Source organism: Oncorhynchus tshawytscha, linkage group LG10, assembly GCF_018296145.1.
Source record: "Oncorhynchus tshawytscha isolate Ot180627B linkage group LG10, Otsh_v2.0, whole genome shotgun sequence".
In the NCBI taxonomy this organism is placed as follows: domain Eukaryota; kingdom Metazoa; phylum Chordata; class Actinopteri; order Salmoniformes; family Salmonidae; genus Oncorhynchus; species Oncorhynchus tshawytscha.
In genome coordinates this window covers 45908573-45930741 of record NC_056438.1, presented here as the reverse complement: position 1 = coordinate 45930741, position 22169 = coordinate 45908573, and the positions used below count along the sequence as shown (strand labels likewise).

The 22169-nt window shown below is 42.0% G+C and overlaps 1 protein-coding gene across 1 annotated transcript in view; it reads left to right on the top strand.

The window, feature by feature from the left end:
• The first annotated feature begins 2848 nt into the window (after positions 1-2848).
• Positions 2849-22169, top strand: part of LOC112260288 (lysine-specific demethylase 4A-like) — a 36366-nt gene continuing 17045 nt past the window's right edge. The window contains exons 1-14 of the mRNA XM_042328616.1: positions 2849-3749; positions 10528-10684; positions 10789-10964; positions 11275-11389; positions 11677-11870; positions 12090-12139; positions 12277-12380; positions 12480-12617; positions 16109-16332; positions 16474-16625; positions 17057-17721; positions 17958-18222; positions 20585-20763; positions 21005-21224. Coding sequence (XP_042184550.1) covers positions 10544-10684; positions 10789-10964; positions 11275-11389; positions 11677-11870; positions 12090-12139; positions 12277-12380; positions 12480-12617; positions 16109-16332; positions 16474-16625; positions 17057-17721; positions 17958-18222; positions 20585-20763; positions 21005-21224 — 2623 coding nt within the window. The 5' untranslated portion in view covers positions 2849-3749; positions 10528-10543. The remainder of the gene's footprint in view (positions 3750-10527; positions 10685-10788; positions 10965-11274; positions 11390-11676; positions 11871-12089; positions 12140-12276; positions 12381-12479; positions 12618-16108; positions 16333-16473; positions 16626-17056; positions 17722-17957; positions 18223-20584; positions 20764-21004; positions 21225-22169) is intronic.

Below are 22169 nucleotides of genomic sequence, written 5' to 3'. Positions count from 1 at the left end.
CATAACAATCAGAAATCTGTATTTTTGGGCGCTGATTTTGCCGATTTTTATTTTTTTATACCTTTATTTAACTAGGCAAGTCAGTTAAGAACACATTCTTATTTTCAATGACGGCCTAGGAATGGTGGGTTAACTGCCTTGTTCAGGGGCAGAACAACAGATTTTCACCTTGTCAGCTCGGGGGGAACCAATCTTGCAACCTTACAGTTAACTAGTCCAACGCTCCAACCACCTGCCTCTCATTGCACTCCACGAGGAGCCTGGCTGTTACGCAAATGCAGTAGAAGTCAAGGTAAGTTGCTAGCTAGCATTAAACTTTTCTTATAAAAAACAATCAATCAATCATAATCACTAGTTATAACCACACATGGTTGATGATATTACTAGTTTATCTAGCGTGTCCTGCATTGCATATAACCGATGCAACGCTGGGGGATAATTTAACAAAAGCACACTTGCGAAAAAAAGCACTATCGTTGGACGACTGTACCTAACCATAAACACCAATGCCTTTCTTAAAATAAATACACTGAAGTATATATTTTTAAACCTGCATATTTAGTTAAAAGAAATCCAGGTTAGCAGGCAATATTAACCAGGTGAAATTGTGTCATTTCTCTTGCGTTCATTGCACGCAGAGTCAGGGTATATGCAACAGTTTGGGCAGACTGGCTCATTGCGAACTAATTTGCCAGAATTTTTAATAATTATGACATAACATTGAAGGTGGTGCAATGTAACAAGAATATTTAGACTTAGGGATGCCACCCGTTAGATAAAATACCGAACAGTTCGGTATTTCACTGAAATAATAAACGTTTTGTTTTTGAAATTATAGTTTCCGGATTCGACCATATTAATGACCAAAGGCTCGTATTTCTGTGTGTTATTATGTTATAATTAAGTCTATGATTTGATAGAGCAGTCTGACTGAGCGATGGTAGGCAGCAGCAGGCTCGTAAGCATTCATTCAAACAGCACTTTTGTGCGTTTTGCCAGCAGCTCTTCGCAAGCACAGCACTGTTTATGACTTCAAACCTATCAGCCTAATGGCTGGTGAAACCAATGTGAAATGGCTAGCTAGTTAGCTGGGTGTGCGCTAATAGCGTTTCAAACGTCACTCGCTCTGAGACTTGGAGTAGTTATTCTCCTTGCTCTGCAAGGGCCGCGGCTTTTGTAGAGAGATGGGTAACGCTGCTTCGAGTGTGGCTGTCGTCGATGTGTTCCTGGTTCGAGCCCAGGTAGGGGCGAGGAGAGGGACGGAAGCTATACTGTTACACTGGCAATACTATAGTGACTATAAGAACATCCAATACTCAAAGGTATATGAAATACAAATGGTATAGAGAGAAATAGTCCTATGAATACTATATTAACTACAACCTAAAACCTCTTACCTTGAAATATTGAAGTCTCATGTTAAAAGGAACCACCAACTTTCATATGTTCTCATGTTCTGAGCAAGGAACTCAAACGTTAGCTTTTTTACATGGCACATATTGCACTTTTACATCTCCAACACTTTGTTTTTGCATTATTTAAACCAAATTGAACATGTTCATTATTTATTTGAGGCTAAATTTATTTTTATTGATGTATTATATTAAGTTCAAATAAGTGTTCATTTAGTATTGTTGCAATTGTCATTATTACAAATCGGCCGATTAATCGGTATCGGCTTTTTTTGGTCCTCCAATAATCGGTATCAGCATTGAAAAATCATAATCGGTCAACCTCTAATTAAGAGTGTTCCCTTATTTATATGTTTGGGTGTACGTGTGTCTGAGGTGATGGATGATAAGCCAGTGTTTGAGAAGAGGTGTCTGGTGTGTTTAGGAGGACATGTAGATGCACTTTCCTGGACATAAAGGTGCCATATTATTATTATTTCCCTATACCCTACCATTACTCCCCTACTCTCACCCTGGCCTAGCCCCTTACTCTCAAACCACTAACCCCTATTTTTCCAACATGACCTGACTTATGTGTGTGTTATACATGGTGTTACAGGAGGAGCTGAAGGCGGAACACGTCTCGTACTTACGGCAGTAGCCGGATCTCCGCCGCCACGATGGCCGACTTCTTGCAGAATACTTCCGGTTACTACAAAAAAACGAGCGACATCATCATGTTCGCCCACAAGGACTTCTCTCCCTTCGAATCCTGCATTGTATTGATGAAATATGAATGCTTTTATGGTGTTTAGATTTTTACTGTGTAATGTTCTTATTTGCATGAGCTGTGTTGAAACAAAGTCCAATCAACTCTGTTGATATAGCAATCGCAAGAGTTACATGTCAGTTGGGGTGAATGAAAGAAAATGTATTATTCAATGTACACAACGCAATCACACAACCACAACTTGACAGCTTCAGGTGTACTCTGGGAACTGTAGTCCTCTTAGTTCAGAAAATCACAAAGGTGTTTTTCATTTTGTTTCATTTTTGTTGTTGTTGAAGACTGATCTCACCAAATCAGAAAGACAACAGTTCATCAGACTTTGGTGTAGGGTACATTACATTCTGACTTGGTTCTCCTTCCCGGTGGCTCAAATTAGTTTTTTTAGATCATAACACATTCCCTTAACCTGAAACTAACCTGAAACACTCAAAATTACATTTACATTTTCTACATGCTTTAGTTTCAGGTTTATTGGTGTTAAATTACACAATTTATGCTATCTTGGACCACCAGGCTGCTGATGTCATGCAACTTATACAAACATGTCGATAGATGTAGTTTTAACCAGCCTTTAGTCTTGAAATCTTTGGTTGTTTAGTACACTGCCATACTCACTGTTTAGCACTTGGCCTCACATGTGAATCCTTAAAGAGATGTCTGGGGCTAAGGCTTTAGATTGTGTGAACCATGCTGGATGGTTGTGTTGACAAAGAAAAGCTCTACAGTAGATGCACCAAAACATTCAAGGGCAATTTTCTCAAACGTGCTGTTACAAGTTTATCAAATGCAAAAAACTACATTTAAAATGTTGCTACATAAGACCAAAAAGAGTCGGTCGGTCACAATACGTGCACTTCAGGAGACAGTTGTATGATATTTTCTGTTCAACACAACGCAATCACACAACCACGATTTGACAGTCGTAGCTTGGTAACATCAATTGTACTTTGGGAACTGTAGTCCTTTTAGTTCAGCAAATCACAAAGGTGTCAGCATGGCCACTGCCCTTTAAATACGCAACTCGTTGCTTCAAACCACACCCACCCACCAAACCGGAGCAAACGTACCCCAAAGTCTGTTCAAGAACTGTGGTTCGGCAACGTAGCAAACGTTTAAGCGAACTGAACGCACCTCAGTATGTGGCCGATCTAGTTTCAGGTGTTTCGTTGGTTACGTTAGACTACTTACTGTATTCTTATCATACCGTTTTAGAACGGTTAGTGTTCCTTCATCAAGAGACGAGTATTTTCACATCAGATGCCACCATGCATCAACCAACGATAATGTCGTTTTTTAAACCAGTCTCTTTCTATATTTGTGTAGTGATAATAATCTAATTTATTTGGGAAAAAATGTTGGCTGATATTGCACGTCGACAAAATCGTTCACTGATTGGTTCACTAGCTACGTCTGAACTTATGCGTATGATGGTAAACATCTGAGCGTGCGCTTGCGTACTGGTAGTAATGGAGGACAGGTCCTTCTCTTCGGGGTAAAATCGGAATTACCATTGATATCAAGACAACAACTGCCCAATGATTATCGGTTGAAGCTGTTTAACATTGTTGGTAAGTTATATTATTTTAAAGTTGTAACTTAACGCCATATGTGGATTTGTAGTTCATTGAACACGTCGTTAAAATTGCAATGGCTAGCTAGCTAGCAGACGTTAGCAATAAAATGGTTAGCTAACTTAGCTATTTTCTATGTATTGTAAGCGAGATTTAGTTAGCATAAAATATGATTTCTTATTGACTTGTTATTATTTATATTGTTTATGACACGCATAACATTAGGCTAGAACATTTGCTATAAGCTGTTAGCCGTTAACTAGAGCTGTTAACTAGATACACTTCAGGGTAGGCCGAACTTGACTTTAAGAGACGCTGATCTCGACCAATCAGGCTGCTGCTTTTCTTTTGGTCCGTTAGGTACATATAATTATAATACTAGAATGGCCATGAACCGTCTTATGATATGATAATGTCAGCCATTTTGGTCAGGGAGTTGGTCAACTATGGTTGGCCAATGCTGTATATTGTGTAAAATAATAATTTTTAAAGGCCCACATCAGAGGAAGTTGCCACATCTATTTTGAGTAATTTCAGTCCTAGAGCTTGAATTCTCGTTTAGGATTAATATATTGCTGATGCTATGTATTGGCTAAGGAGAGGCTTTGAAGTCATTGGTCGGTCATATTGGCAGTCCTCAGAAAAGTATTTCTCCATAGGAATAAATAGAATTCTACAGTATTTAAATGCTTCTTGGATAACATTACATGTATTTTTGTTGTTGTGGTGGAGACAGTAACAATTGCACATTCTAAAGTATACTTTAAGAAATGTTTTTATATTTTTATTTTATTTTCATGTTTAGCTCTGTAATAGAATAAATATGCCAAGAACAAATGTATACATTTATAAATATATTTCAATAGCTTCCAGAAGTATTTTTTACAACGGTGGGGGAGTGCCAAGAGGGAGAGGCACGGTGGCTTCAAAACAACGCCCCCTGTCAGTCATCTAGTGTATATAAATAATTGGTTCCACCTCAAACACTGACACAGGCTGCAAATACATATTCAGGAATTTTGGGTGGGAATGTTCTGGTGCTTTTCACTTGTAGCAGAGACATGTCAACACAGGGCACTGAATGACAGCTGTCAATGTAACTAGCTAGCATGCTAAACTAACCATAGCAAGTAATTTTTTATTGTTTAAACAATTATTTTTTATTTATTTATTTATTTTACCTTTATTTAACCAGGTAGGCAAGTTGAGAACAAGTTCTCATTTACAATTGCGACCTGGCCAAGATAAAGCATAGCAGTTCGACAGATACAACGACACAGAGTTACACATGGAGTAAAACAAACATACAGTCAATAATACAGTATAAACAAGTCTATATACAATGTGAGCAAATGAGGTGAGAAGGGAGGTAAAGGCAAAAAAGGCCATGGTGGCAAAGTAAATACAATATAGCAAGTAAAACACTGGAATGGTAGTTTTGCAATGGAAGAATGTGCAAAGTAGAAATAAAAATAATGGGGTGCAAAGGAGCAAAATAAATAAATTAAAATTAAATACAGTTAGGAAAGAGGTAGTTGTTTGGGCTAAATTATAGGTGGGCTATGTACAGGTGCAGTAATCTGTGAGCTGCTCTGACAGTTGGTGCTTAAAGCTAGTGAGGGAGATAAGTGTTTCCAGTTTCAGAGATGTTTGTAGTTCGTTCCAGTCATTGGCAGCAGAGAACTGGAAGGAGAGGCAGCCAAAGAAAGAATTGGTTTTGGGGGTGACTAGAGAGATATACCTGCTGGAGCGTGTGCTACAGGTGGGAGATGCTATGGTGACCAGCGAGCTGAGATAAGGGGGGACTTTACCTAGCAGGGTCTTGTGGATGACATGGAGCCAGTGGGTTTGGCGACGAGTATGAAGCGAGGGCCAGCCAACGAGAGCGTACAGGTCGCAATGGTGAGTAGTATATGGGGCTTTGGTGACAAAACGGATTGCACTGTGATAGACTGCATCCAATTTGTTGAGTAGGGTATTGGAGGCTATTTTGTAAATGACATCGCCAAAGTCGAGGATTGGTAGGATGGTCAGTTTTACAAGGGTATGTTTGGCAGCATGAGTGAAGGATGCTTTGTTGCGAAATAGGAAGCCAATTCTAGATTTAACTTTGGATTGGAGATGTTTGATATGGGTCTGGAAGGAGAGTTTACAGTCTAACCAGACACCTAAGTATTTGTAGTTGTCCACGTATTCTAAGTCAGAGCCGTCCAGAGTAGTGATGTTGGACAGGCGGGTAGGTGCAGGTAGCGATCGGTTGAAGAGCATGCATTTAGTTTTACTTGTATTTAAGAGCAATTGGAGGCCACGGAAGGAGAGTTGTATGGCATTGAAGCTTGCCTGGAGGGTTGTTAACACAGTGTCCAAAGAAGGGCCGGAAGTATACAGAATGGTGTCGTCTGCGTAGAGGTGGATCAGAGACTCACCAGCAGCAAGAGTGACCTCATTGATGTATACAGAGAAGAGAGTCGGTCCAAGAATTGAACCCTGTGGCACCCCCATAGAGACTGCCAGAGGTCCAGACAGCAGACCCTCCGATTTGACACACTGAACTCTATCAGAGAAGTAGTTGGTGAACCAGGCGAGGCAATCATTTGAGAAACCAAGGCTGTCGAGTCTGCCGATGAGGATGTGGTGATTTAACTAGGCAAGTCAGTTAATTAAGAACAAATTCTTATTTACAATGACAGCCCACCGGAAAACAGTGGGTTAACTGCCTCGTTCAGCAGCAGAACGACAGATTTTTACCTTGTCAGCTCAGGGATTCGATCCAGCAACCTTTCAGTTACTGGCCCAACACTTTAACCACTAGGTTACCTGCCGCCCCAAAAGTAAAGTGAGCACCATTTCAGTTAAGACAGGCATACTGTTAAGGCGTCCGTGTGTTTCTCACCGAAACAGTTCGGAAGAGTTGGAGCATATATTATGACAACGTTTTTGTTAATTGGTTTTCGGTAAGGGTATTAAAGCTTTTCTGGCACATTTATTTTTCTTGAGGGAAGCTGAAGTCGGTAGCCCGAAGTCTACGCCCCTTCATCAGTGATTGATCAACAGTAGGGATTATTCAATAAAGTCTTTGTTGTCATTCAGTGAGAGTCGACTCATTTCCTTACACATTTTTTAGTTGATGTAAAATTGCGCTACTAAGCAAAAACGTCAAACTCTCCTCAGCAAAAACTGCAAAATTAATGACAGATTTCTTGAATTCTTATATTCATTCGGATTATTTTGAGTAAGTGTCTACTGTCTCAAAATGGAGAAACTGTAATATTTAGCCTTTTTTCTAGTTTTTCAAGCGAAGGTCTTTTAAGGCAGTATGCGAGCACACTCGTTCAGTTTGCCAAGCCGAACGCGGCTAGGCGCCAGCCGTACTGAAGCATGCCTTAAGTCAAGTAAAAAATATATATTTCAGAAAAAGACTACCAGCCTACGTGTCAAAAGATGAGTCTCAGCTAAACCATGCCTATATGTGCTGTTGACATGTTAAGATTTGACATGTCTGATTTGACATTGCCCTTTGGATAATTCTAGTGAAGCTGTGTCGGATTCCACACGTTATTAATATTTGGACATGCACACAGACATCAAATAACTATGTTCTTCGTTCTCTCATTTCAGCGAGCTAGCTACGGTGCATTCAGAAAGTTTTCAGACCCCTTGACCATTTCCACATTTTGTTACGTTTCAGCCTTATTCTAAAATTGATTAAATTATTTGTTTTCCCCCTCATCAATCTACACACAATACCCCATAGTGACAAAGCAAAAACAGGTTTTTAGAAATTGTTAGCAAATTTATAAACTGATATCACATTTTACATAAGTATTCAGACCTTTTACTCAGTACTTTGTTGAAGCACCTTTGGCAGCGATTACAGCCTCGAGTCTTCTCGGGTTGGCACACCTTTATTTGGGGAGTTTCTCCCATTCCTCTCTGCAGATCCTCTCAAGCTCTGTCAGGTTGGATGGGGAGCGTTGCGGCACAGCTATTTTCAGGTCTCTCCAGAGATGTTAGATCGGGTTCATGTCCGGGCTCTGGCTGGGACACTCAAGGACATTCAGAGACATGTCAACGAAGCAGTGTCTTGGCTGTGTGCTTAGGGTCGTTGTCCTGTTGGAAGGTGAACCTTCGCCCCAGTCTGAGGTCCTGAGCACTCTGGAGCAGGTTTTCATCAAGGATCCTTCTGTACCTAGCTCCTTTCATCTTTGCCTTGATTCTGACTAGTCTCCCAGTCCCTTCCGCTGAATAACATCCCCACAGCATGATGCTGCATCCACCATGCTTCACCGTAGTTATGGTGCCAGGTTTCCTCCAGACATGACGCTTGGCATTCAGGCCAAAGAGTTCAATCTTGGTTTCACCAGACCAGAGAATCTTGTTTTGCATGGTCTGAGAGTCTTTAGGTGCCTTTCAGCAAACTTCAAGGGGGCTGTCGTGCCTTTTACTGAGGAGTGGCTTCGGCCTGGCCACTCTACCATAAAGGCCTGATTGGTGGAGTGCTGCAGAGATGGTTGTCCTTCTGGAAGGTTATCCCATCTCCACAGAGGAACTCTAGAGCTCACTTAGTGACCATCATCGGGTTCTTGGTCACCTCCCTGACCAAGGCCCTTCTCCCCCGATTGCTCAGTTTAGCCGGGCGGGCAGCTCTTGGAAGAGTCTTGGTGGTTCCAAACTTCTTCCATTTAAGAACGATGGAGGAGACTGTGTTCTTGAGGACCTTCAATGCTGCAGAAATGTTTTGGTACCCATCCCCAGATCTGTGCCTCGACACAATCCTTTCTCTGAGCTCTATGGACAATTCTTTCAACCCCATGGCTTGGTTTTTGCTCTGACATACACTGTCAACTGTGGGACCTTTTTATATAGACAATTGTGTGTGCCTTTCCAAATCATGTCCAATCAATTGAATTTACCACAGGTGGACTCCAATCAAGTTGTAGAAGTATCTCAAGGATGATCAATGGAAATAGGATGTACCTGAGCTGAATATTTATGTAAATAAGCTATTTCTGTTTTTTTGTTTAATACGTTTGCAAACATTTCTAACAACTTTTCGCTTTGTCATTATGGGGTATTGTGTGTAGATTGCTGATGGGAAAAAAACATATTTTTTAGAATAAGGCTGTAACGTAACAATGTGGAAAAAGTCAAGGGGTCTGAATACTTCCAAAGGCACTATATATATCAATGCTTTATTCTATGGCTGCGAATCTGCCATATAAATATTATGAGCTCCGGTAATATGGATAGCCTAACTATTGAAGCAATAGGCAAGTTAGTTTTGCATGGCCTGGTGCCCCGTGTGGGTGAAGATTTCTTTGGGGGGAGCGGGGTTCAAACATGTTTTTTAAGTAAATGGTTGTAATTTTTTTTTATACAGATAAGCTGTAACTTGACATTATGTTAATTTGCAGGGGAAAATAAGTGTGGGCGCACAAGTTTACACCCCCTATTTTAATTTGTTCCATGGCTCAGGCAGCCAAGTTAAGTAGGCCACACCCAGCTGCTATTGCATTGGTGTCTATGGGAGACCCACCCCGTTAATTATACTGGAACTGACAAAAAAAAAAATAATCGTAAAAGGCCTGAGTGAACTATTTTCATTTATCCACCGTCTTTGCTGTAGCCAAAGATTATCTATTTTATTGCTCAATTGTGACTTGTGATCTTTCCAGGAGGCACCATTCAAATGAAATCCAGCACATAAATGAAACAGACTAAAAATGATTTACATGTCATTTATTAGGAAAACTCACATCATTGGCACGAATTTGCATGAAGCGGGCAGTTCGGTTTTGTCACTTCAAGCCCAAAAAATATCATACTTAAGACTAAAACGATGACTTATTGATGTACATTGTTGTGCAACTTTGTGGGTAAGCTCTGGCCATTGTCTTTCACCTCTCAAAAGTGGATTTCCACGGATGTGGGCATTTTAAGATTTACATTTTTGTTAGCTAGCTTGCCAGCCAGTTTTACAGCAATGATTCCATAATTTTTTCAAATTAACTGACAATATGCCAACGTTCCATTCAAACAATGCAGTCAATCCACAGCCATACACTGGCTGAAATCAGTTGATGATATTATTTAGGACAGCAAGTACTGATATTGTATCATACGTATAATAGCACTCACAGCTTTCCAAGAAAACAAAAATGGTCTGTTTACATATATTTTAGAGGTTATTATACTGAAAATTGGTATAAAACTCAAACTATATTTTATAAATATATTACAATATTTTAGGTTGACAATAATTCTATTACACCATTTCTGATATCACATGCCTTTTTATTTTCCTGCGTAAGTAAAATCAGTATTATGCCTCTACTGCCATTCATTCCAATTAGACTGGTTTGGATTTCTCCCAGACCAATATGGCTGCCATTTTGACCTCATTCTGGGACTTTGAGGGATTATGACATAGCCCTCATATTATTTTAATAGGATCTCAATGGGAACATGCATGAGACAAAGGACTAAATCAGCTTCGACTGACTTGTTGTTTACATAGCTATTTACAACTGACCTACACATTGTAAACACTCAGCAGCCGAACAAAGGGCTGTGACTTGGTCATGAACCAGTATTTTGGCAATATTTAGCATCACGCAGATGTTTTTCCACCATCTGGCCACCCAGTTACCACAGATTTTTCTTCTTCCCCAACGGACATCCTTAGCATTATCAATAGCGTGCATCCTCCCGGACTACTGTTGTTAAACTGTCGCTATTCTTGTGATCTTGAAACTTGTTTAATTCTGATCTGCAGGGCCATTCTATTTAGCATGGCATCCGATTCGGGGCCTCAGGCTCCCGGCTCCAAAGGGATCATGACCTTTCACCCCACCGCTGAGGAGTTCCAGAACTTCAGCCGCTACATTGCCTACATGGAGTCCCAGGGAGCACACAAAGCCGGCCTGGCAAAAGTAAGCAACGACACAACCCCTTCTGCCTTGTGACGATTATTTTGCATTACCTTTACCTGCTTTCAGAACTGTAACTTTGTGGTGCAAAATGCTTGTTTTTACAGATCGTGCCACCAAAGGATTGGAAACCCAGGAAGTCCTATGACGATATAGATGACCTGGTGATCCCAGCTCCCATCCAGCAGGTAGTGACGGGCCAGTCAGGTCTGTTCACCCAGTACAACATCCAGAAGAAGCCCATGACCGTCCGAGAGTTCCGCAAGACGGCCAACAGCGACAAGTGAGTCTGACTGCACCAACACTGTAACATCTGTAACGTATATTTTTATAACATACTGAACCTAGTGTATGAATAAGCTATACTGTATGTTGGGTCTGTGGTTAGGAAAGCCACTCTGTGGCCATGCTATATGATTGAGGAAATGATACAGCTACAAAAGTTAATATGGTTGAAAGTATGGGGTTTGTATGATCATCTTTATGTTAGAAAGATTAATTCTTGTTTCTCAAGAAACCAAACTGTGGCTTTACAGACACATTTAAAAATGTCTACTCAGCTGTGCCGGTTGGCCCTATTCCCCCCAACATAGGTTCTGCAGTCCTCGCTATACCGACTTTGAAGAGCTGGAGAGGAAGTACTGGAAGAATGTGACTTTTAACCCGCCCATCTACGGGGCTGATGTAAACGGAACGCTCTATGACCCCGTGAGTAATAATGAATCCCCTCTGGGTTGTTTTTAATGTTCTATGGTGTTTACAATGTTAACATGTTGTTATCGTTCCTAGTTATAAGGATGTTGGCTGATGAGAGTGAGATGTTTTGTGGTTGTGTAGATGGACGGTTGTGTAGATTACTTGTAAGTGTTTCTCTCAGAATCATGTGTTGCACCTGCAATTTGAATTCACTACAAATACACAAGGTTGCAATGGTTTTGTTTCACTGCAGCGATGACAAAGCGACAATATTTACGTTATTCTGTCGTTCTCTCCAGGATGTGACCGATTGGAACATCGGCAAACTGAGCACCATCCTGGACACGGTGGAGCACGAGAGTGGCATCACCATCGAGGGGGTGAACACGCCCTACCTGTACTTTGGCATGTGGAAGACCACCTTTGCCTGGCACACCGAAGACATGGATCTCTACAGTATCAACTACCTCCACTTTGGAGCGCCCAAGTCCTGGTAACTAACTACACTCTTACTCACATAATACATTTACCTGGTAGTTTTGTGTGTGTGTAAGAGCCACATTATTAAGCATCAACATACAGACAATGGTCATGTAGGTATGGTTTGGGGACTCTGTCGTTATCGGAGCAACACTCAACGAGTAAAAATAAATGGCAGATTTTGTGATGTCCGTGTGATAACTGATTTGGTGACGTTATGACGCCCTCACAGGTACTGCGTTCCTCCAGAGCATGGGAAAAGAATGGAGCGCTTGGCTCAAGGTGAGAGGGATGATAATGTGTGACGTTTTGATGCTGTTTTTTTTTTCTTTTTCTTTTTTCTTCTCCTTCATATTAGAAAACAACTGATTTTTAACAAGCTTTAATCCAACACACTGTTTTCTGTTGTTCCCCTGCAGGGTTTTTCCCTGGAAGCCACCAAAATTGCGAAGCCTTCCTGAGGCACAAGATGACCCTCATCTCTCCCTCCATATTGAGGAAATATGGCATTCCATTTGAGAAGGTAATACTAGCCTAATGTGTGATGTCAAACTCTTATGCTGATATATAAAGCATTATACAGAGTCTAGTATATCATTGATATTTCCTATTTGTTTTCCAGATCACTCAGGAGCCAGGTGAATTCATGGTGACGTTTCCCTACAGCTACCATGCCGGCTTTAACCACGGCTATAACTGTGCAGAGTCCACTAACTTTGCCACTGAAAGATGGATTGAGTATGGAAAGCGAGCCATACTGGTAAGGAAGAGGTTCATTTTCTTTGTGTTCCTCCTTTATAGGTGCTATACATAGGATTTGTATATTTTGGGGCATTTCAGAAATTTCTCATATCTGCAGTAATAGTGGAATGATAGTGTTTCACCGTATTACTTACCTGCCAGTGTGTGATTGGCTGTGATATTTGCCTATTGATTTCTCCCGCCAGACCGGCTCATTTTATCAAAATGGGGTGGTTGTGTTATCTAGTGGAAACCAGGGCAAGCAGCCAATGTAGAAATCCCTCTGTCATTTCCTGGTTTCTAAAATTCTACACTGTTCACTCAATTTCAATTGATGTGAGAAAACAAGCACTGAATTCTGTAGGGAATCATTGTTAAATATCTTATCAATAACAAAAAAATATACACTGAGCAAAAATATAAACTCCACATGCAACAATTTCAAAGTCACAGTTCAAGGAAATCAGTCAGTTGAAATCAATGAATTAGGCCCTGATCTATGAATTTCAGGTGACTGGGAATTCAGTCACATAAGAAAGAAAAAAATTTAAAGTTGGGGCTTTGATCTGAAAACCAGTCAGAATCTGGTGTGACTACCATTTGCCTCATGCAGCAAGTCACATTTAATTTGTGTAGAGTTGATCAGGCTGTTGATTGTGGCCTCGGGAATGTTGTCCCGCTCGTCTTCAATTGCTGTGCGAAGTTGTTGGATATTGGTGGGAACTGGAACACTTTGTCATACACGTCGATCCAGAGAATCCCAAACATGCTCAATGGGTGACGTGTCTGGTGAGTATGCAGGCAATGGAAGAACTGGGACATTTTCAGCTTCCAGGAATTGTGTACAGGTCTTTGTGACATGGGGCCGTGCATTAACATGCTGAAACATGAGGTGGTGGGGGAGGAGGAATGGCACAACAATGGGCCTCAGTATCCCGTCACGATATCTCTGTGCATTCAAACTGCCATCAATAAAATAGAATTGTGTTCGTTGTCCGTAGCTTAGTTTGTGCAGAAATTCTTCGGTTTTGCAAACCCAGAGTTTCATCAGCTGTCCGGGTGGCTGGTCTCAGATGGTCCCACAGGTGAAGAAGCTGGATGTGGAGGTCCTGGGCTGGTGTGGTTACACGTGGTCTGCGGTTGTGAGTCTGGTTGGACGTACTGACAAATTCTCTAAAATGAAGTTGGAGATAGTTTATGGTAGAGAAATGAACATGGAATTATCTGGCAACAGTTCTGGTGTACATCTCTGCAGTCAGCATGCCAATGACACGCTCCCTAAAAATTTGAGACGTCTGTGGTGTTGTGTTGCGTGACAAAACTGCACATTTTAGAGGGGTCTTTTATTGTCCCCCAGCTTCCTGACATGCTGCACCTGTCAGGTGGATATGGATAATCTTGGCAAAGGATAAATTCTCAACGGGGATGTAAAATAAAAAAATATGCACCAAAATAGAGAGACATTTGCTTTTTGGTTCATATGGAACATTTCCGGGATCTTTTATTTCAGCTCAGGAAAAATGTGACAAACACTTTACATGTTGGGTTTTATATTTTTTGCCCAGTATAGTTTTTACAGGTGTTTGATGCTGGTGGACCAAAAATAAAAGGCTTAAGCATGAGTCTCCGACATGTTACGAGGAAATGGGATGCGGGGGAGGGGGAGATTTGTTTGGAATGTAGCCTAGTGCTGTTGCAATCCCCTACCTTCCACATAGGGGAGCCATTTTGAGATTCTACATGTAGCACTTTTAAACAACCATGTACAGTGGGGGAAAAATGTATTTAGTCAGCCACCAATTGTGCAAGTTCTCCCACTTAAAAAGATGAGAGGCCTGTAATTTTCATCATAGGTACACTTCAACTATGACAGGCAAAATTAGAAAAAAAATCCAGAAAATTACATTGTAGGATTTTTAATTTATTTATTTGCAAATTATGGTGGGAAATAAGTATTTGGTCACCTACAAACAAGCAAGATTTCTGGCTCTCACAGACCTGTAAGAGGCTCCTCTGTCCTCCACTCGTTACCTGTATTAATGGCACCTGTTTGAACTTGTTATCAGTATAAAAGACACCTGTCCACAACCTCAAACAGTCACACTCCAAACTCCACTATGGCCAAGACCAAAGAGCTGTCAAAGGACACCAGAAACAAAATTGTAGACCTGCACCATGCTGGGAAGACTGAATCTGCAATAGGTAAGCAGCTTGGTTTGAAGAAGTCAACTGTGGGAGCAATTATTAGGAAATGGAAGACATACAAGACCACTGATAATCTCCCTCGATCTGGGGCTCCACGCAAGATCTCACCCCGTGGGGTAAAAATGATCACAAGAACGGTGAGCAAAAATCCCAGAACCACACGAGGGGACCTAGTGAATGACCTGCAGAGAGCTGGGACCAAAGTAACAAAGCCTACCATCAGTAACACACTACGCCACCAGGGACTCAAGTCCTGCAGTGCCAGACGTGTCCCCCTGCTTAAGCCAGTACATGTCCAGGCCCGTCTGAAGTTTGCTAGAGAGCATTTGGATGATCCAGAAGAAGATTGGGAGAATGTCATATGGTCAGATGAAACCAAAATATAACTTTTTGGTAAAAACTCAACTCGTCGTGTTTGGAGGACAAAGAATGCTGAGTTGCATCCAAAGAACACCATACCTACGGTGAAGCATGGGGGTGGAAACATCATGCTTTGGGGCTGTTTTTCTGCAAAGGGACCAGGACGACTGATCCGTGTAAAGGAAAGAATGAATGTGGCCATGTATCGTGAGATTTTGAGTGAAAAGATGATGAAACGTGGCTGGGTCTTTCAGCATGACAATGGTCCCAAACACACCGTCCGGGCAACGAAGGAGTGGCTTCGTAAGAAGCATTGCAAGGTCCTGGAGGGGCCTAGCCCGTCTCCAGATCTCAACCCCATAGAAAATCTTTGTAGGGAGTTGAAAGTCCGTGTTGCCCAGCAAACAGCCCCAAAACATCACTGCTCTAGAGGAGATCTGCATGGAGGAATGGGACAAAATACCAGCAACAGTGTGTGAAAACCTTGTGAAGACTTACAGAATACGTTTGACCTCTGTCATTGCCAACAAAGGGTATATAACAAAGTATTGAGAAACTTTTGTTATTGACCAAATACTTATTTTCCACCATGTGATTTTCTGGATTATTTTTTTTCTCATTTTGTCTGTCATAGTTGAAGTGTACCTATGATGAAAATTACAGGCCTCTCTCATCTTTTTAAGTGGGAGAACTTGCACAATTGGTGGCTGACTAAATACTTGTTTGCCCCACTGTACATTAATGTCATTATCAAGGACTGCTACAGTAGTAACATTGTTATATTAAATGAGGAAAACTGGGAAAAGACAGTCCTTTTATCAATACTGTCTGATAAAGCTCTATCAGACTGACTAGTTTTACTTTTGTTTTTTTTATTTTTTACCTGTATTCTTTGGGGTTATGATTACTTACCTAGCACTTATAGTTCCTTCCTCTTGCCTCCAGTGTTCATGCAGGAAGGACATGGTGAAGATCTCCATGGACCTGTTTGTGAAGAAGTACCAGCCGGAACGCTACGAGCAGTGGCTGGCGGGTCGGGACACGGGGTCCATTGACCACTCACGACCCACCCCAGAGGCCAAGGAGTTCCTAGGGGAGGAGGAGGGGAGATGCAGTCCTTCCCATGAGCCCTGTGTGGAGGAGCTCAACACGGAGGGGGAGAGAAAGAGGTCAGAAGAGATCTGTTCATTTTTATGTTGGTTGAGCAGATTTTAGTTTTTTTTGTTTTACGGTATATGGATTTAAATTCCCATTCTAAAATGCTTGACATGAAAAACTAATGAACTTTTTAATGTTTTGTGGCCCATCAGCCCCACACAGAGGATAGGGACCAAGAGGCACAGAGTGTGTCTGGATGTACCTGACGAGGTGGTCCCTAAAGATGAGGAAGAGGAGTATGGAAAGAAAGCCAGACTTGGCCTCACCACTCAGGTCACAGGAGCAGAGGAGTGCAAAGATACAGGTAACCTCACTGACCGTAAGGCTGTGCTTTTCTTCCTCATCACGTCATTTCACAATTTAAAACGCCACACAGATGATGCATGGTATGATACTTTTCATGTTACCTCTGATTTTACTAATGTATCATGTCAGCGCCTCTCTCAAATCCCACCACCAAATGTCAAATTGTTTGAATCTAGGCCTTTTATGTTTGTATTAGGGCAATTCTCCTGTAGCGGAATTTCACTGAGACTGTTAAAATTAGTCCTTGTGCATAGAATTCTATGGTTTGTTAAACTTTGAAATCAATGGTTTTTGTTTGTTATACATTTTTTTTAAAGTGAAAAATAAGATTATTGTAGTAAATAGATCGGCATCAGTGATTCTCAATGGGACTCTGATACTTGGAAATGCTATCCCCATTGCTTCTCCTTATACATGTTTGTATTGCAGTCACCTTGATGGACCTCCCTAATGTAAAGACGGACCCAATGCAGGGCAACCGCAGCAGAAGCACTACTCCGCAAAAAGTCACCATCCCCTCCATCAGCAATCATGCGACGGCCATTTTGGCTCAACCCCAGTCGCACAGAAACAGGCACCTTCCAGTAGTGGCTCCTCCAGCCAGGACCGGCCCCTCCACCCAGACGATCAGAAAGCTAGGGGTGGCCAGCCTGCTCTTTCATAAGACCCAGAGCCCTAAGGAGGCCCTGCAGGGCCACAGCTACGCCCGTGAGAACCAGCAGCAGATTCACCACACCCACCTCCATGTGCACAGTTATGCCAGGGAGCACCTGCCACGGCACCTCCAACCCCACCTCCAACTCAAGGCCAAGCCCCAGGCCCAAGTCAAGGCCGAGCAGCAGGAGTCCCACGTCCCATCTACCAAAGGAGAGCAGAACCAGGCCGACGCACAGATTCCCTGTAAGGGAGAACCGGTTGAAACCAAAGCCCAGACTCAAGGCCTCGGTAAGTGGCGGCAGCATCCTGGCGAGGCCCAGGCTTGGGAGGAGAGGTCCGAAGCCAGGTCCCCTAGCAGTCCAGAGCCTGTCCAGACCCAAGCACACACCAGGGCTGCCAAGAGGGTCGAGGCGGAGGTCCGAAGGGACAGGCGGAAGGTTTGTTTGCCCTCTTTCATGCATGGCGTTATCTTTTTTGAAGTTATTACTCTTTGGTTATAAGTTAGTAGTGTAGTTTGTGATGATAGTTGAGTGATATTAAGAGGTGAATATGTTAAAAATGAAAATGTGACATGGATGTTTCCACACTTGCCATACAGCAGAAAATGTATTTAGATGTGGATCGACACGAGCCAGCTGATGGCTACTCATCCTCTTCCCCTCTCTTTCCACAGCAATGTCTTTCCCCTGTGCAGGCGGAGGTAACTTTAATGAAGCAGACAAACGTACGTCCAAGTAAGCCGACGATCTTACGTCCAAGTAAGCTGACAAACTTAAGTCCAAGTAAGCAGACGGACTCAAGTTCAAGTAAGGAGACGTATTCCAGTCAGAGTAAGCAGACGGAATGCAAGAGCATGAAGAGCAAACCGCATCCTCTCCTCCGCAAGCTGCCCAAACAGCACCCACTACTCAGGCCCAGGGAAAGCTCTAGTGATGACGGTGAGTACCTGGATGTGTTGCCGTCATGGACTTTTACAACAAGCAACCATTTGCAGGGCTCGATATTAACTCGGGGACAAGTAAAAGAAATTGTCGAACAAGACTATAGATTACGTTTTTTTTAAATGCACACATAACAATTACTCCGATCAGAATTGGATCAGTGAGGCCAACATTTAAATAATATTCAAATCTATTTTTAATACAAAAGCCTACATGTCAAAGTGTAGGTGATGCATATTGGCTACAGCCTCATGTCGAAACCAATGCTGACATGAGGTGCCAGAAAACGTAGCCAAACTTTAATGAGGCTTTTAATTACAGGAATATAGGCTAAACGTCAGTCATGTTTGACAAGTATAATGAAGGATACTTAACATTATCCACAGGCTTGGTTCTGTTGACATGGTGTTTTCGGAAAGTATTCAGACCTATTCACTTTTTCCACATTTTGTTACGTTACAGCCTTATTCTAAAATGTATTAAATAGTTTTTTTCCTCTCATATATTGGAAAAGGTCAAGGGGTCTGAGTACATTCCGAATGCGCTGTAATTGAGGCACGGTTCATTCAGATTTAATGGTTACAAGACCGGAGAGTGAAGGACGGTGCCTGCTGCGCACCGCACATCACCTACCTTGAATCTGAGCGGAGGCAGTCACCATTTTGAAACTATTCAACCATAAACGTACAGTTGAAGTCGGAAGTTAACATACACCTTAGCCAAATGCATTTAAACTCAGTGTTTCACAATTCCTGACATTTAATCCTAGTAAAAATAACCCATCTTAGGTCAGTTAGGTGATTTATTTCAGCTTTTATTTCTTTCATCACATTCCCAGTGGGTCAGAAGTTTACATGCACTCAATTAGTATTTGGTAGCATTGCCTTTCAATTGTTTATCTTGGGTCAAACGTTTTGGGTAGCCTTCCACAAGCGTCCCACAATAAGTTGGGTGAATATTGGCCCATTTCTCCTGACAGAGCTGGTTTAACTGAGTCAGGTTTGTAGGCCTCTTTGCTCGCACACGCCTTTTCAGTTCTGCACACGCATTTTCTATAGAATTGAGGTCAGGGCTTTGTGATGGCCACTCCAATACCTTGACTTTGTTGTCCTTAAGCCATTTTGACACAACTTTGGAACTATGCTTGGGGTCATTGTCATTGGAAGAACCGTTTGCGACTAAGCTTTAACTTCCTGACTGATGTCTTGAGATGATGCTTCAATATATCCACATAATTTTCCTCCCTCATGAAGCCTTCTTTTTTGGGAAGTGCACCAGTCCCTCCTGCAGCAAAGCACCCCCACAACATGATGCTGCCACCCCCGTACTTCACGGTTGGGATGGGGACCTTCGGCTTGCAAGCCTCCCCCTTTTTCCTCCAAACATAACAATGGCCATTATGGCCAAACAGTTCTATTTTTGTTACGTCAGACCAGAGGACATTTCTCCAAAATGTACGATCTTTGTCCCCATGTTGTAGTTGCAAACCGTAGTCTGGCTTTTTTATGGCAGTTTTGGAGCAGTGGCTCCTTCCTTGCTGAGCGGCCTTTCAGGTTATGTCGATATAGGACTCGTTTTACTGTGGATATAGATACTTTTGTACCGGTGCCCTCTAGCATCTTCACAAGGTCCTTTGCTGTTGTTCTGGGATTGATTTGTACTTTTCGCATCAAAGTACGTTCATCTCTAGGAGACAGAACGCGTCTCCTTCCTGAGCGGTATGACGGCTGCGTGGTCCCATGGTGTTTATAATTGCGTACTATTCTTTGTACTGATGAATGTGGTACCTTTTTAGGTGTTTGAAAATTGCTCCCAAGGATGAACCAGACTTGTGGAGGTCTACAATTTCTTTTTTCTGAGGTCTTGGCTGATTTCTTTTGATTTTCCCATGATGTCAAGCAAAGAGGCACTGTGTTTGAAGGTAGGCCTTGAAATACATCCACAGGTACACCTCCAATTGACTCAAATGATGTCAATTAGCCTAGCTTCTAAAACCATTACATCAATTACAGTCAACTTAGTGTATGTAAACTTCTGACCCACTGGAATTGTGATACAGTGAATTATAAGTGAAATAATCTGTCTGTAAACAATTGTTGGAAAAATTGCTTGTGTCATGCACAGAATGGTTACAGACCATTTTTGTTCTATGTGACTTGAGCTTTTGGGCAAGTAAAAAATCAGTTCTACTTGTCGGAAGGATAAGTGGCAAAAAAACACTAATCTGTTCTAAGCAAGTTCTGTACATATTCAGAGTGTTCGATCAGAGCCTTACTCTTTGTTTCTCCTTTCACTTAACCACCCTCGTTCATTTCTCTCACGCTGTTTCTTTCTCTCTCCCTATTATTCTCTCCTACAGATGAGCTGTATGTGAATATGGAGGATGAACCAGAGGAGACGGAGGAGTGGGCCAAGCCCCTTGCCAAGCTCTGGCAGAGTAGACCCTACAACCCCCAGGCGGAGAGGGAATACAACCAACTCATGGGCCTGCAGGCCCCCTACTGCTCCATCTGCCTGCTTTTCCACACATATGACCAGGTAAGAACTCCATTGTCTTGCTTGAACTACAGTTCAGCTGTTGTTCATAGGCACCCAAAACAATGTTTTTATTTGACTGATAACGCAAAACATAATAATAAGGTCCAAAAAATGTTTGTTTTTTTACGATTTTGATTTACTGAAACCATTCAACTAGCAAGTACCTGTCAGCATAATAACAATCATATAAATGACTATTTAACCCTACTAATACGGGTCCCTTTTCCCACCTCCCCGACAGTCGGAGTCTAGCGGCAACCCCAGCTACACTCTAAAAGGCCGGCGAGGGGGCAGACAGAGGTCCAAGCCCCTGATCCCGGAGATGTGTTTCAGCACCACCAATGACAAGACCAACAACAGCAGCAACAGCGGCGAGGGCCAACTTTCCACCCCTCACCTGGAGGAGGACGGTACCAGCCTCCTGGTCAGCTGCTCCCAGTGCTGTGTCCGTGTTCACGCCAGTGAGTACAGCTTCATTCACCATCACCATGTTTTACAGCCTGTTAGATTGAGCATTTATTTCATTAGTAATTGATTGTAGTGTTGTAGGCTACGCTTTCAATGAATTCTAGTTCATTTACACCGGGTTCTTAGCACGGTTTTCCATTGATAACGAATGATTTGCTCTTGCTGAATCCCAGTTAATTCATGCCTGCAGTCCGTTTAACACCATTGTTTAGTATGGGACGCCGTTTGGGTCTTTGTGTGTCAAAAAATATAAATGTTAAGTAACACCTACGTCAATTAAGCTTTTAATTTGACACGTCAGTAACGTTCTATTGTAGAATGTTGTGTGTGCTGAATTTGCACATGTAAGCCTGTTTAAAAAAAATATATAATAATTTTTTTGGGGGGTATTTTAGATGACACCTAGCAAGATAACTATAGCTACTGAAAACAGATTGTCGTTCTGCTATGTTTTTGGGGGAAAACATGGTTTGCATCCATCAGCTAGCTAGCTTTTTTATGACCGCAGTCCCAGAGCTTGAGGAAGTTTGTCTGCGCTCGTGCGGCAGCGACAGGTGTGCTAGACACAACTTTACCAGCATCATAGCTTACATATCGGTGAATTGCAGTGCCATATGAAATACGAGTGATTGTGTAATAACTACGTAAAAAACATAATGTGACCACTTTAAAGTTATATTCAGGTCCTGATTGGTCAACAAGCTTATTTGACTCGTCAAATACTGTTGTTTAACGTATATATTTTTTGCCATGCAAAGACCCAAACGGAATGCCCTAGTTTAGAGGACAGTGCACGTGTTCAATATGTTTGCTGTAATCAATGATATGCCCTCAGGGAAAATCCAGTTAATTACATAGTTCAGAATTTACAATTACAAACAAGCGTTCCAAAATCTACATAAATATTAAACAATAATTTGCACTTTCGTCAATGGATT